This window comes from Anoplophora glabripennis, unplaced genomic scaffold, assembly GCF_000390285.2.
Source record: "Anoplophora glabripennis isolate ALB-LARVAE unplaced genomic scaffold, Agla_2.0 scaffold563, whole genome shotgun sequence".
NCBI classification, from domain to species: Eukaryota; Metazoa; Arthropoda; class Insecta; order Coleoptera; family Cerambycidae; genus Anoplophora; species Anoplophora glabripennis.
Window position 1 is genome coordinate 503 of NW_019417080.1, and position 17,506 is coordinate 18,008.

The following is a 17,506-nucleotide window of genomic DNA, read 5'->3' on the forward strand; positions in this document are numbered from 1 at the left end:
TTTCATTCCATTGTGATTGCACCAGAGCATATTTCTCATACAACCAGTGGAGTGGCAGTGCTGCCCGAGTGCAACCCCAGTTTTCTCCAATGGAAATCGCTACTAGAGGCAGCCATCGGTGCCGAGCAGTGCTGAGAAAGCGCGACTGGTGTGCGAGAGAGATAGCAATTTCTTTTATTGTCCTTTCTCTCTCGCACACCAATTGCGCTTACTCAGCACTGAAGGCTGCCTCTAGGAGTATATACTCGAAGATCATAACGCGTTACAATCCGAAATCTAGCAACATGATTGGTTTCCATAGGATCTTAACGTGTTATAATACCGAAATCACGAATAAAAGAAAAGAGAGGTGGATCAGTGGCGAAGATCACTTAACTGGAAAATGTGTGGAAAACTGCTTTTTCGATTCGCGCAAATTGCGGCTGTCTTCACAGTTATTTATTTATGTTTTATACACAGTTTTAAAAATAATTTTTAAAGTTATAGGTTATATTATATTAGTACCTTCTTCAGTTCGTTTTTCCATTTTAAGGTACATTTAACTAGTATGCCTAGTGTTCATGGTACTTTTGTATCTGAAAAGATAAATAAAATTCGATGGAGACCAGATCAGTTTAATAATTCCCATTTTTTCATAACCGGAAGTGTAGACAATGATGATAATAATATCAAATTATGGGATTTTTATGAAAGCCAAGAGGATGACGATATTTATCCTTTGTTAGTCTCTTCCTTCCCATACTGCGGTGATGTAACTGAAGCTAAGGTAATTATTTTGTTTTAAAACATATTCTTTCAATTTCTGATATTCTATTATCTTTGTTTTAGTTTTTAAATGCAGATTACTTTGTAAGTTCGTCAACTTCGGGTTCAGCACATTTAATGAAAATTGTTACATCTACTGAGCATGTTATTTTAGAAAATGAAATAATATGGCAAAATATCCATTTGTTTAAGAATGGTGACAATTCTCCATGCACAGCATTGGCATTATATGAAAACGACATTGCAACTGTTGGAGAAGATGGTTGTATTAATTTATTAACAGCTCAGTCTAAGCACGTTGTAAGAAAAATAGGTAGGCCTGTACATATTTACTTTCACACTGGGCTTATTGCTTATTATGTACAATTTTTTTGGTTACAGATGATGCAGACAGCTGTTCTATTCATCGTGTAATTTTTATAAAGCACAATGAAATATTAACAAGTAATTTAAGAGGTCAAATGAAAATTTGGGATCTCCGATCCAATAATAAAGTACCTAATATTACCTTTATGCTGAGTGGTGATCAAGTTACTCCTACTTGTCTAGCTTATCATCCTACGCAGAGACACTTAATAATTGCAGGAGATGATTTGGGTAACTAAGAAATTATTGCCATTGTATTATTGCCATAAAATTATTTATTATTTTAATAATTGACTGTATACAGGGTGTCCCGTTTAAGACTCCCCAGCTGGATATCTCGAAAACAGAAAAAGATAAATGATTTCTGAAAAATCCACTGTATAGTTTCAATAAATGGCTTTACTTGTGAGTACAAATCCCGTTCCTCTCAGTGCAGGTATAGATGTCGCTGCAATCCGAAAACATATTTTGTTGACAGCAGTTTTGAAAAGTGGCGCACATGAAAGATCTCAAAATTATAAGCAACTTTTGTGATATAAACAATTTTCGAAAAGCCACTAGTTTCCGAGATACTTGGATTTTGGATTTGAGATAATTTCTTTTCCAGGAGGAAGATTTTTTAAAGTTAAGTTTTTAGACATAACTACTGCAAATTTTCGTCATATTAGATTGCTTTGAATAAAACAGTGATGAATTACTTTTATTTAACTAATAGATATCACAGGAAATTACTTCATTTAATCTTGTTTACGCAAATCATAGTCTTTTCGATCAAGATAAAGTAATATTTATTTAACAAAAACTGATGCAAAATTAACAAAAATTACAAATAATATCCATAGTCAGTCCATATAATGTTATTTAAAAACTGGTCTTCTTTTGTTTTCTTGAAGTGTCAAAGTTGATTACATATTACTATTACTATAACTACAAGTCTACACCTTCAACTTTGACACATTTGACATTTATTCAGTATGGTCCAGTACACGAATGAAGAAAAGCTGAAAATAATTTTAATATTCGGTGAATGCCGTAGAAATTCCTGAGAAGCAGAAAGACTTTATCAGGTACGTTACCCAAACCGTCGACCTCCCGATCATAAAACGTTTTTGTCTTTATCGACGAATTTGCTTCATTGTGGTTCTTTTAAGAAAAAGATATTAGGTAAAGTTGAAACTAATCCACATACCTTGGTGCGAGCTATACAACAAGAAACAGGGATTTCCGGAACATCGGTCCATAATATCTTGAAGTGAAATTCGTATCATCCTTACAAAGTGCATCTTTTACATAATTTACGTTCTGGTGATATACTACGAAGACTAAATTTTATTGCAGAAATGGAAATAAAGGCTCAAAAAAAACGACCAGTTTTTAAATAACATTATATGGACTGACGAGAGTCGATTTACAGAAAATGGCATTTTGAATAGGCATAATAGCTATTTCTGGCATGACAGTAACCCTAGATGGACTAAAGACAGACATTTCCAAACCACGTTTTCTATAAATTGATGGTGTGGTATTATTAATGGCATATTAATTGGACCCTATTTATATGAGGAAAATTTGAACGGTCGCAATTATTTACAATTCCTTCAGATCCAACTAAATGTTCTTTTGGAAGTTCCTTTAGTTATGAGACAAAATATCTGATTCCAACAAGACGGGGCACCAGCTCATAACGAAAGGAGGATGCAAAATTTTCTTCATTAATATTTTTAGGGGCGATGGATAGGCACCAATGGTCCAATAAGGTGGCCTGCCCGCACCCTTGATTTAACCCTACTTGATTTTTCTTGTGGGGTTACCTAAAGAACCTAATTTACCAAACAGAAATTTACTGACTTGTGCAATAAAATTTATGCGAGCTGTGCATCTATTCCTCGAAATGTTTTATTACTGGCAACTTATACCGAACTTAGAAAAAGATATGAATTATGTATTAATGAGAATGGCGGCAATTTTTAACACTTATTGTGACTCTTGTATTATGTTAATTTAATATCGCTTATTTGTGATTTTTGTTAATTTTGCATCAGTTTTTGTTAAATAAATATTACTTTATCTTGATCGAAAAGACTATAACTTGCGTAAACAAGATTAACTGAAGTAATTTCCTGTGATATCTATTAGTTTAATAAAATTAATTCATCACTGTTTTATTCAAAGCAATCTAATACGACAAAAATCTGCAGTAGTTATGCCTGAAAACTTAACTTTAAAAAATCTTCCTCCTGAAAAAAAAATACCTCAAATCCAAGTATCTCGGAAACTAGTGGCTTTTCGAAAATTGTTTATATCACAAAAGTTGCTCATAATTTAGAGATCTTTCATGTGCGCCACTTTTCAAAACTGCTGTCAACAAAATATGTTTTCGGATTGCAGTGACATCTATACCTGCATTGAGAGGAACGAGATTTGTACTCACAAGTAAAGCCATTTATTGAAACTAAGTGCATTTTTCAGAAATCATTTATCTTTTTCCGTTTTCGAGATATCCAGCTGGGGAGTTTACGGTATACGGGACACCCTGTATACATAGCAATATTTCGTTTAGTGAATATTTTTTATTTTGCTAAAATACACAATAAACTTCTTTTATTCTTTTGTAAATTGTAAACTAAGCGGAAATGTATATATTTCAGGAGCTTTGACAACTTGGGATTTGCGACAAAATACTTATCCTGTCAATGTGTTAAATGCTCATGACGGAGTAATTTCTGAAATACAGTTTCATCCCGATCACCCAGATCAGTTATTTAGCTGTTCTACTGCAGGTGAACTTTGGCACTGGTCTACAAAAATCAAAAATATAACAATAGGCTTAGAAAACATTGATACAAATGTGTGGTTGGCCCCAGACAACGTAAAAAATAAACTGGAAGTTTTTACATTAATGCCTACATTAGGAAAGCCAATTAATACCTTAGATTTAAATAGAAATAAAGTTATATGTGGTTGTGACAATGAAGCGGTTTATTTAATTAACAATGTCACTTTATATTAGGTATTTTTTACAATTTTTATAATAAAGTATTTAAATTTCAGTGTGGTTTTTTTTGCAAAGAAATAATTACAGACAATATTATTCCGGATATACTTCTATATCTTGTTATCAGGGATGTGATTTCTAAATTATGTGCCCTGGGCAAATATGATTGGCCACCCCGGTACCTGTTAGTAATTGTAAAAAAAAAAATTTCCAGCTGAAAAATCCAAAGAGACGGCCTTTCGGCCGCCCTGCTGGAACAGGCTGCCTCGGACAATCGCCCCCTACGCCCTTAGGAAACTAAGTTCCTGATTGTTATCCAGTGAACACATGAATCAAATGAAAATATTTCAGAAAAGTTGCTTTTAATGAATTAATTTTAATTTGAAGCATTAATTTTGCGAGATATTTTCATACAGGTAGAGGACACTGCTGCTATTTTTTTTCTAAAAGTTTATCTCATATGATCCCATAAGGGATTGCAAAGTAAATTATTGTTCAGTGTAAATAAATTCTAACATACGTAGAACAGGTCTTGGGTACTATTCACAATTACATGCTATTGTTATTTATTATAATGGAATGACTAATTCATTCTTTAAATATGTTATTCCAATTTAGGTATATGATAATAAAGCAGTCAAATATTTTTAGTACAAAATGTTTAATAGACAATGTTAGAAGGGACTTTAGAAGTGTTTTTTTGGTGTTTTTATATATGACCATTTCAACAAAATTGCTTCGTTTTCGAGATGCAGGGTGTTAAAGTCACAAAAAATATATTATTATATTTTCGGTACTAACGAAGTTATTCAAGAGAAATTTACATTTTTACTGGTTGGATTGCCGTAACATGCTGCAATATAATGCCCCCTAAGTAACCATAGTTTCAATTAATTTAAAAAAGTAGTACGTAGTAAAGATCGAGGGATGTCAAACCGGGTGAGCGTCGAGGCCAACAATTGGTTTTCCTTTTCTTATCCATATTTCCGCAAAATGCCGAAAATTACTCCAGGGGTTGTTCCATCCAATCGAATCCAATCCTGTAATAAATTTAAAGGCACACGTTTTTTTTTGCTTTTTTACATTATCAATAAATAAACAGTAGATATTACTTATTAGTTTTTGAGTGTATTGTAGTGAATTTCTGTAATCAAATAATTTTCTTTGTTTAATGTTAATTTTTGCAATAAATGAAACAGTTGAAAATAGGTATAGGACATTGTACTTGAAATATGTCTAGAATTTTCAGAAGAATAAAAAAATTGAATAATATACAGTGTAGGAAACTACCGATGGTCTATCAGAAGTTACGTGAGAGCGATAAAGTAAGCCATAGAAATCCATGTGATAGACAAGGATGGCTATAATGAAGGCGTCTAATAGTCAACGCCCTTTCACAAATAAGAAGTGGATCTTATTTGTGGAAGGGCGAAACAGGCGGTGACTAAGAGACGCCTTCATTATAGCCATTCTTCTCTATCGCATGGATTTCTATGGCTTACTTTATCGCTCTCACGTAACTTCAGATAGACCATCGGTACTTTCCTACCCTGTACAGGGTGTTGCTTATAAAATAAGAAAGTTGGTATTGACCACTGTTACATGACACACCCTGTATAAAAAGTTTTTGTTGAAAAAAATGCGCAACTAAAAATACCAATCGACTTGTCCGAGAGTTTTTCGAACACGCCCCCATTTATTTATTATTGAATTTATTCCATTTGGCTGATACACACTGTATAAGTTGAAGGTTCTTATGAAGTGATTTACCTTAAAGACTGTCGGGTAAATTTTTTCCAAGCAAATTTGTTACAAAGTGACCTTTTGCAATAGCATTGGGCGGATTTTTTTTCTAAAGCATCATTTTCTAAAAATGTTTCTTTTGTAGGTTGTATTTTCTGTGATATTTCTTAAGTGCCGTTATTTTCTTTGTGTCTACGTAGCTAGTTAACATATGGGCATAGAGCTAGGGGGGCAGGGGCATGCACAGTCCATCCCAGAAAGCCCACCACAGAAAATATTATCATCTTTGTCATATCGGTAAGCCGGTGACTGCGTTACTTTTTTTTATAATAAAATCAAATCATGTTGAAATTTTATATCGGTAAGTCGCTGATGACTGCGGGAGCTTTTTTTTTTAGATGCTCCATAGAGTCCAGTTCTGGACCCAACCCAAGCAAAAATTGTAGCTACGCCCATTTTTTTTTAATTTTGTAGTGTGGCAAAATAACAAATGAAACAAGTAAATTATTTATTTTATACCTATTACCAATAACAATAATTATTTAGAGTATTTAAGAATAATTTATTTAAGCCTAGTCCAGGCCTACATACACTGCCCACAAACCAATGTTTGGAAACATTTGCTTGCAAACAAAACATTTATATACTCTTGTGTATTGTGTTTTGTTTCCAGAAACATTTGCTTAAACGAGGTAGCAATTGAGTTCAGACGAAAGACAAAAACATGTCTAGTGAAAAAAGCATGTCGGTGAATAGTGAGGCAGTGGCGGCCATTTGTACTGGATATATAATATATTCCACATTTTATATAGCCCTGTATCTATAAACACAATAAATAATGAACCACGAAATTTATTACCACTGATACAATAATTGCTTACAACACACTAAACAAACGTTTGCTTCAAAAAACGCGTACAGACTTACTTCTTGGCGAGTATAAAAACACGCGTTTCCCATTCTGACGGGAAAACAAAAAACATTTGTTTAAATGTTTTTAAACAAATGTTTGCAAACACATTTTAAACAACTTTTATACAGTTTTTATACAAATGTTTAACTGTTGGCAGTGGCGTGCACAGCTTTTTTGTAAGGGGGGGGGGGGTTACACTTTGCAGTAAGATTTTCGCGGCACGAAACTAGAGCACAGGGAAGCAGACGAAACTAAAAAGCGACGTTGCAACGTTTAGTCCGATTCAAGTACGATATTGGAAACAACAAAATATATACGGCAATAGGAAGTTTTAATAGGTATATAACTATTGTTAAAAGTTAAAGCTCATGGGGGGTGGGTTGAACCCCCACAACCCCCCCCCCCCGTGTGTACGCCACTGACTGTTGGCAAGCAAATGTATGTAGGTCTGGACTAGGCTTTAGAATACTTTATTCAAATTGTTTAAAAACGAAAAACTATTTCTACTACTGCTAATAACTGAGCTGTTGAAACGTACGAAGTCAAAATTTTCGGTATTTCTCAAATAAGTAAATCCTAAAACTATGTTTAATAATATTAAAAAGAAGAAAAATAAGTCGTAGTCGTCAAAAATCCATTTCAAGCGTCACAAATCTATATTTCATAAAATTTGGTCTTCTGAATCAAAACATCTTATTAATTTTTGATAAATAGTTGCAAGATTTTTTGGATAAACAGTTATTACTCAAAAATATTGTTTTATTTGTGCTAACTATATATTTAAAATTTTGAAAAACAAATTGTCACCAGTAGGTATATGTTTATAAATAGGTACCTATATACATTAGAATAATTTTGAGATAATTAAATTTATTTAAAACAGAGTAGCTCCAACTATTCAATTAATTAACTTTTAATTTCAGATTAGAAAAGAAGGGCAATTTGTAAGTAAATGACATTTTCCATTTTATCAATTTCGTGGAATCTGCCTGAAGTTTGAACAATAAAAACTACAAATTTAGTTTGAGGTTGCATGTTTGACTACTGTAAATTTACCAGTACTCGTAAATCCCTTTCTGGCAAGGATATGGATAGACTTTAATGTCGAGGGTTTGTCACTGCTACCATATTTACTTGACCCACAAGTTTATAAAACATTTCTGTTTAGCCAAAATAATTCTTCCAATAAAACATTATTCTATATCAATCGAATTAGATCCGTGTTTCAGTTTGCTATGTCAACATTCACTTAAATTAGAAATTGTTTTAAGCCATTTGTAGTTAATTTAAACAATTATTACAAGGAATATCTATCAGCTATATTATAAAATTTAAATGATTATTTACAAGAGATAACAACATATGATTCCATATTTTTGTTCTCTTAATTAGGTATATGTGCAAGAGGTATATTTGAAAACAATTTTTTGGAAAATAAATTATTGCGCAATACTTCTATACTAAACTTGCGCTCCCGCCATTATATGCAGCATTTACTACGGAATTATAGTTCGGTACGTTCTTTGTTTTCATTACAATCTTATCATTTATCCGACATATATATTTAAATTTATTTGTTTGGAGTTTTAACATTATAGATAAAAAACATACCACAGAAAAAATCAATCATACAATCATCTTCATATAAACATTGTACTTGAGATTTTTGTATAAATGTTTTTTATTAAATAAAAAACGCAACGAAAAATACATTTAGGACGTAGATACTACGATTTTAATTAATTCCGACAAAATTTTATAGTTTTTGGTGACAATGATCTCCTTATAGAGAAAAAAATCCAAGTAAGAGACTATCTGATATTATATTTTAATAGAGATTGACAAAGAAGTTGCTATTCTTAAATGGTTTATAATATTTTCAACAAATAAGATATCTTACACGAGAAAATTATATGCAGGTAATATTTAAGCCGTTAGTGTATTTAATTTTAATTATGATCTGCTATTTAAAATCATTGGATAAAATAATTTAAGAAATGAAAAAAATTTAGTACCGGTGGTGGTAACGGTAGCCGTTGTATTAGTGGTGGTGGTGGTGGTCCGTAGCAGTAGCAGTAGTAGAAGTAACAGCAAGAGCAGCAGCAGGGGCAGCAACAACAGCAGGACGGGGAGTAGGAGCAGCAGCAACAACTGGAAGAGCATGAGCAGGACTAGTAGCAGTAGCGAATATCAGTAGCAATAGTAGTATTCTGTTATTTGTTTTTCTAATACTGAATTTTTCCTTATGTAATAGCTGCTTAAATAAGTACCTAGAGATAATTTGTCCAGAAACATTTTGCTTTGGCTAAGTAGAAAAATGAAATTCTTCTAGAGAAGAAATTGAATATTTTTAACCTTAATCGTTTTATAAGTTCTATTTGAAAATTATCTAGATTTATTTCTGATTAATAGTAGTTAATTCTATTAATACCAGGTATAGTGAATAGTTATTAACGTTTTCCAGTTAGAAAATTAGAACCCGCACTGTAAGTCAACATTTTTAACAAAGGAATGCAACTAATTTTTGAACTAGACAAAAATTTAAGCTATTAAAAGACTATACAATTCAAAGCTTTATACATTTTTCAGTTAAATTATTTTTCTTGATTTATTCGGTCAAAAAAAATCTAAATAAATTATGAGGGCGTTTAGGAAAAAAGTAGGTATCACTATAGAATAGAAGACAGAACACAAAAATAAGATGTTTTGCTGTGGACAGTGGAACTATACTATTTTATTGTTAAGATACAGTCAAACAAAATCAAGTTTTAGCCATGTTTTCAAAAAAAAACATAATGCATTGAACTTTGGTGCGTTAGTGTTTGTTTTTGACCATCTGCTAGAGGTCACTAGCTATAATACCCAGTGACATTTTATGATACAGCGTTTTTGAGGTTAGGTTTTTACGGTGTATGTTGTATGTTGTATATTGCAATGTAAATTTTCCTTTTAATAAAAATAATAGTATTGTTAAAATCGTTCAAATCGCACCTATTTTGTGAAAAATCAACCAGCTTTTATTCATTATCCAGGGTCATCGGAAACGAAAGGACCATACTTAAAGAAGAAGCTTGGATGAAAATAAACTGATTTAGATCAAGTTAATACTCCAAGTCAAATTCATACTCCAGACGTATTTATCCGACTCCAAAACTTAGATGAAGCAAATTGCAATGCTTTACATGTTTTTTTTTAAACAAATTTGTTTCAGAATTAGTAGTATGTATCATTTCCAAAACATTTTTTAAGGTACGGCGTCTATTTCTGGGGTAAATCCATATTAGCTTCTAATGATTTTATTTCTCAAAAGAGAATTTTCGGGTATGTTGGTCACAATAACAAAAAGAAGAGAAGATGAGAGAGTTCAGTTCAAGGTTTTGAGCATTTTATTGTCTCTTCCTCAGGAACTTTATAATCGTTATTATCATAAAAAAATTGAAAAAACACATTTATAAAAATATTTACAAATGTTGAGGTAGCATTCTACAAGGTTATATGCGAATAGAAACATTTATAAAAGTCTTATGTAAAAATTACATTGTTAAAAGGTCAAACACAGTTAAAAGTTAGCTAAAATTTGAAAACTTTTCTTATGTAAACTAACATATATAAAATTTCACGAGATTCAGAAGAAGTAACTTATACCTATCGATAGATAATTGCCAATATGGAGCACATGTAGCAATTACACAAATAGGAAGTTAATTCTTCTGAATTCCATGAAATTTTAAATGAGAACTAATCACAAAAGATCCAATATTATGGTAACCATTAGATAAAATGTACATATAAAAACAAGCAATATATTTACACACATACATAAATTAAAGACAATCTGACATTGAGCATAACATGAATCAGTTCTTGTTCTTAAAAATGATTAAATGAATGTTTATTAGGCTACGAAAGAAAAAAAAATCATCAAATTCCAATTTCTCTCGAATATCTCAAAATATAAACGTGATAAGGTAAATTTAAAAACTTATCTGATATCAACGTAAAGTCCTGCAAAACATTCCTAATTTAAGTATTTTTCTGTATATGTATAAAGTAATTTAATGTGGACCTGGTTTTAGTCCGTAAAATAACTGTTTGTCACAATTAGTAATATCTATCTCTTGCAATAATCGAGACACAATATTTTCAGGTATTTACCAAAACAACAAAATATAGTAATAGCACCCAAAAATTGTAATTTAAGTTCCACACATGAAATGTATACTTTACATATGCAGGCAATTTGGCGAAGCAGTCTATAATTTAAATTCTGACAATTTCATAGGACTTGCATGCTTTCGATGAGGACGCACGTTTTCCAGTCCAGCCATCGGTATGGTATGAAGAAGCGCGTGCGCCAGCGAAGCGCAGTCTGCAGCTCAGAGTGAGGACCAGTTTTGGTTCCGGGTCGGGTCCGGGATTGCCCTGTGAAATCGCGCTCCGGGTATCCAAATCACTGCATTCCTGCAAACCCCAAGTCGCTCTCAAAACGTCCTTTAAACACCAATCGATGTATTTATATGCGGTAGTGCTTTACTGTTAGAAAATCGTTTCGCATACAGGGTGAGCAATATGACATAACCTTTGGCCAAAGTAATTATTATTTTTTTATCATTCACGCCCTTAATCGTATTTTTTTTCGAAAAAAGCTTTTAGTGTCTTCTTTCATGTATATTGTTCATTATTACGAATCTACGCGAATCATTCTGCTCCTTGTCATTCAGAAATTTGTAAAAACAGCAGTACAAGAAACGAAGTAATAAATAAAACTTCTTTTTGTAACGCGATGTATAAGATTTTACGTGCAGATTTTTTAATTATACTTAGTTATTTTAATTACAACTTTACTTTCACTTTTCATGCGTGAAACAGTTAGTCACTTGTGTAATTATGTTATTTTTATCATACTTTCATGCATTTATTAAAGGAAAATTGGTATGGGGAATTTTACATAATTTTAGTTCATGTATTACTTAAGAAAATGGCGAATTCGCCGAGAGTAATCGTACTGAAAATCATTGCGTTGCATTTAAAAAAAAATAAATTACTTAAGTTTTTCTACTTACATATTTTAGAGAATGTGACAGAACTCTTGCGTGTTACTAACTCCAAATATGCCTTATGTTACCAACCTTCTTCTAAAATTCTATTATTCTGGAAATACAGATTTACATATTGATTATAAAATACTTAAACGTCAAATTTTCTACAATAACTTAAACATTTTCTTTGATATTGACATTTACTTTTCTGAATCGTTATTTGATAATAATACGAGTGTTGCCAAATAGACATAAAACATTTTTTTGATACGGTAGTAGATGCCATTGGTTTTATAAGCTGTCCAGTACATCTAATGGTAGGCACATCATATACTTAAGCAAAATTTTATATTTTCCTATTAATTAATTACCATTCGTTTGTGTCTCAGTTTGAATGGCTATTTTAGTACATACAGGGTGGTCCGAATTTTATGCAGGAAACTTCCAGAGCAGATAGATCTCTATAAAATAATAGGTGTTTGCCTTATAACGAGGTCTGGAACGGCCTCGTTTTAGAGATACAGGGTGTTGAAGTTGTAAAAAAAATGTTTTTTGTTTATATCTCTGGCAGTATCACCCACATCTTAACTGGTATTTGACCCAATTATATATACAGGGTGTTAACTACGTTACGAGGAATATTTTAAAGGATTAATTCATCTTGATTTCCAATCTTCAGTTTTTGGGCAATTAGTTAAGAACTATAAGTATAATATACTTTAAGCTTGGTACAATTTAGTTCCTTCATAGTAGTCAAGTAAAATTTGATCAAAAACTAACAACGACGTGGGAATTAGGAGAAATACGACTATAAAAAAACATTAACATTAAAGACAAACTTCTTTCACAGGTTTGGAAAGAGCGTGTTCCATAAAAACTTTTGTGTTTCTTGATTTGTTTTCGTAGAACGGTCAGAGGAGCATTCCTCTGGATACCTAATCTATATAAAATTGTGTATCTTTAATCTGTGAAAAATTAGAACAAGAAATGATTCTTATCTATGGCCCCCTGCTGACAAGCCCTTAACGTTGTCGTGGTTTTTGAACATTTACTCATAAACCATGAGCGATCTGCGAATGAAGATTATCTTTAACGTTAAATTATTTTATTTGGCAGTGGTAACTCCTTAAGTCCCTCCTAGTTCTGACACCATTGATTAGTTTTTGATTAAATTTTACATCTAAGAAGCTGTTATGATAAAATTGAACTATACCATGTTTGAAATTTATATATTTAATGGTTCTTGAGTAAGAGATCAAAAGTCTGTAACTGTAAAAAAATTGAGCAAATTTTCAAACGCTAAAGTACTTAACTTCATTCAATGATATCTTTGCGAATAAAACAGGTTTTTCAAATCTGAAAAAAGCGTTTCAAAGAGTAAGGGTGGTAGTTTTAGAGGACATGATTCGTTTTTAGAAAAAAAAATAAAAAATTCGCTCTGTGATATAAACTCAAATATAGCAAAAAACGTGTTTTTTGCACTTTTAGGTTAGGATATCTCGGAAACGTGGCCTATAAGAGTAATTTTGACGCCAGATTCGGATTCTACGCACCAAAAACTTTCGGGCAAGTGAGGTCTGGTTTTTGGGCGTGAAAATTGTTGCCCTGTGAATAGTAAACTTTAAATGAATAAAGTTCGGTTATTTTCTGAACAGATCTCGAATATATTGGAATCATAAACTTTGTACCTCCTCCGGCAGCATAATAGTAATCACTGTACCGGATAAAAACAAATTTTTATTATTTCTTACATGTAGGTAGTAAAATTTGTAAAATGTAAATACTTTAAAATTTCTAAATTTTGGAAATTTCTATACAGGGTGTCCTGAAATTCACAAAATTTGGTCATAGATTCTTAAGACAAATTTAGGGGACCTGTATTTTTTCTTTTTGCCAACTGGCCCCCCCTTTTGGAGTTACAGCCCCCTGAAATCTGCCCCTAAGAAGTCATTTTGGTCGCAAATTTCTTAACAATTATTAGCTCTAGAAAGCCATTAAATTTAGAAAAATGTCAAAATATAATCGAATGCATATCGTGATTCGCCATTTTCCTCAAAACCCTAGCTATTTACGAAAAAAATAGCTAACTAATAATAATTTTTAAGAAATTTAAATATGCGACCAAATTTTTTTGGCTCCAAAGACAAGGGACCCACGAAAAATTGTCTTAAGGGTAAAGCGTAACACCATCAGATTCCACATGTCATAAAACCCCTGTGTACCAAATTTAGTGATTCTTGTACAACAGGGTTCTGATATACATATAAAAAAATATTATTCTTAGGGGTGGACTTTAAGGGGCTGTAACTCCGAAAGAGGGGGCCACTTGGTAAAAATAAAAAATACGGGTCCCCTAAATTTGTCTTAAAAATCTGTGACCAAATTTTGTTGCATTAATTTTGGGACACCCTGTATGACTCATGAATTATGAAACGCAGACCAAACAATTGTATAGTTTTTCCGAAGTGAGTTGAACATGCATAAAAAAAACGAGCAATCAAATTCAATGAGTTTCATGGGCGTCCCTAAAAAAGTTTTCTACTAAAGGTAGAAAATTATAATAATTTGTATATAATGTGTAGAAAATTTCTATTATATGTTCATTTGACCAACAACATATTTTAATTATTTATGTCCTTAAACAATTTTATTATATTGATGGTAAATTTCGTTTTGTTCCGTTTCAAAAGGTCTCCAAAATGCCATGTTGTAATAATATTAGTAAAGCAAATATCCCTCTTATTTTTCCCGTTTGCAATTGTAATATGAATGATTAATAGAAGTGTGCCTATAATAAATTAAAATTATCTGAATCACACCAAATTCCGCATTCCCGCACTGCACTGCTAGGCGACTTGAATATTATGACGCAATTGACCAGAGCAACAGTGCGCATTCCTCTTTGCCCGCACGCTCATTCTTCAACTGAGCGTATACATTTCTACCACCTGCACGTTTCGTTCGACCAGATCTGTTTATGGGTATGGTTAAATAAATGTGGGAACAAGTTTTTCAAATATTTCAATGACGAGTTGCTGCTTAGCGACCGAGACTGGTACATACCTTTAAATTATTGCTTCTTCAATTCAATTGACTTCGGAAAAACTATACCATACGATACTCTTGATATTCTGCAAATAAAAAGATAAAAACTAAATGTTTTTGTACCCAGTTCAATGCACAATGTATATTAAGTGTTAATAATTTAGTAATTTAGTAGAATTTGTTTGTTTAATAGATTTATTTCTAAATTAAATAATATTACTCTTACCATGAACTTATTATCAGGAATTAGTTGAAATACTAACTATATTATAATTTCAGTCACTATGTATTTTTAAGAATTTACAATATTTCTGTAGTCTCCCGGTACAATGCTGATTGTTCTTGCGTTTTCTAGGGAAACCCATTAGAATCGTGGGCGGGAAGTTCCGACTCCTCTCCCCTCAAACCCCCGTTGCACTGCTTTATATTGTGCTTTCTTAATTTTATAATTTTACGTTTCCATAGAGAAATTATCAATTTTTTTCTCATTTCAGCTGTCTCATCCTGTATGGTCCTGTAAATAATTGTAAACAAATATTTGTGAAAAAACAGCACACACACACACGAGGGGGGTTAATCATTCCTCTAGAGAGAGAGTTCATAAACGTAAACAACCGAAAACCCAATACAGCAAAACCACACTCTCAATGGACAGTTATTTATAGAAAAAGATGAGGCGTAACGATTTTCTGCATCTCAACAGATGATAGATCAGTCCGTGGTCGATTTTCGTGGTACGCTAACATGTGCGGATAGGGGAAGATCCCGAAAGTGATTCTAACACTCGTACAGGCCAAAAACTGCAAGCATGGCCACTCCGTCAGACAGCCCCGTGGAGGAGGTGATGTTCGAAATCGAACCGTCCAGGGTGCCCAAACCTATACCCGTGGCACTCGAGGACCTCTGCAGATTGACTAAGTTCACCAGACAAGAAATAAGGATTATGTACAGAGGATTCAAAACGGTAAGTTAAAATCTGAGATGCGTTTATGTAATGTTGAATTCGAAAGATTAAAAAAATATTTTAGAAGTTTTACGATTCTGTTCCAGCCACTAGAATTTCAAATTCAAACTCAAATTTATAAAATAATAGTCTGTTCTCTTAAAAAAGCTTTTTTTTAGAGTGAACGTTCTGTCATTAAATTTAGGGATGATTCTACTCATAAAAATAACATAACAAGCTACTATGACATATTTCGAAAAGTCAATAAGGCTTAAATGGCTTATTTACATTATTCGAAAATTTGTCATACTTTTTGTCTGTACTTTTTCAAAAAATTAAACAACTGAATACAAAAAACATTAATAAAAAATCTTACAAATAGATCTTTTTCCTTTTAAATCCGAATAAATTATTATTATTTTTAAATTTCTCAATTGGTCAATATGACGGCTGTTTTAATTTTAACTGTTTTTAAAAATGCGCTAAAATATTAAATATGTTTTTTCTTGGTAACGCTTAATGCTATCGACTTGGAACAAGACAATCGTTTGTAAGGGTTACAGGGTTACTAACGAAAAATCATAAATATAAAAGTTATGATTAATATTCTAGTCAATAAAAGCCATTTATGTTCTTTTACAAAAGTAACAAATATAAAAAACATGGCTAAAATCGGAAATCTCAGAGTTATGTAGTTTTGAATTATTTGAGTAAATTATGATACAGAGGATATGCCGTTCTCTTTTCGCGTCTTTTGTGTTTCAAAGATGGTTTTTGGATTAAAGTTTAAAGAAATAAATAATTATAAGCAATGTATGTTTATTTGAGTACAGGGTGTGCCATTTAACACTCCCGCTGCCAATATCTCTGAAATAAAGAGATTTATTTTAGTTCCAGAAACTGAGGTTGTTAGGCCCTCGAATAGCTTCAAATTGCAGTTAGAATTGTTCAGTATAGATGGCGTGACGATACTAATTTTCTTTTTTGCTTCCTGGAACATGTAAATGCGGCCCATCTGAGAGATCGTTAAATTTTAAGTAATTTTTGTAATACAAAGCTTTTCCCAATATTTATTTGTTTTCAAGTCATGTCGACTTCAATATAAAATGTACGATGTAACAGGAAAATCTATTACTTTATTTAAATCACACTGAGACAAAATATTCTTTTAAAATATTCGTATAATGGCTTTATTTATACCACATACTAACTAACAAACAATAAATTATAAAAAAACAAATGATCAACAACAGAAAAAGTAACAGAAAGTATTTAAAATAATAACGGAGATGTAGATGTAGTTACTGAAGTAAGTGAAAACAAAGATTATAATAAATGTTTAAAATTACGACTTCAGCACAAGTCTTCTCGTTAGTTCGACATTAAAGGCTCTTAATAAAGTGTCACGATCTAAAGCCGCCGTAACTGCACAAATTTTATTACCTATGTAAATCTGCGATGTCTTCTATAGGGTTCTGATACAGTGTTTTTTAAATAACCTCATAGAAATAAATCCAATGGGGTCAAATCTGGAGAACGAGCCGGCCACCTTATAACTCCGTTAGTACCCAACCACATTCGTTGGTTAGTATGTGGTGTGAATAAAGCCATTGTAAGAATATTTTGTCTCGGGTGATTTAAATAAAATAATAATAATAAAATAATATCATACATTGCATATTGAAGTCGACATATCT

General features: G+C 32.0%; 2 protein-coding genes across 2 annotated transcripts in view; both read left to right on the forward strand.

Moving 5' to 3' along the window:
* The first annotated feature begins 437 nt into the window (after window positions 1-437).
* LOC108911406 (nucleoporin Nup43) lies at window positions 438-4,162 on the forward strand. Its single transcript, XM_018716339.1, has 4 exons — window positions 438-766; window positions 829-1,078; window positions 1,147-1,362; window positions 3,780-4,162. Exons 1-4 carry the CDS (start codon window positions 548-550, stop codon window positions 4,139-4,141), a joined length of 1,047 nt encoding a protein of 348 aa, XP_018571855.1. The 5' UTR covers window positions 438-547; the 3' UTR covers window positions 4,142-4,162.
* Window positions 4,163-15,665: 11,503 nt separating this feature from the next.
* LOC108911403 (Kv channel-interacting protein 1) overlaps window positions 15,666-17,506 on the forward strand; it is a 162,994-nt gene continuing 161,153 nt past the window's right edge. The window contains exon 1 of the mRNA XM_018716335.2: window positions 15,666-15,830. Within this exon, the coding sequence (XP_018571851.1) occupies window positions 15,675-15,830 (156 nt within the window). The 5' untranslated portion in view covers window positions 15,666-15,674. The remainder of the gene's footprint in view (window positions 15,831-17,506) is intronic.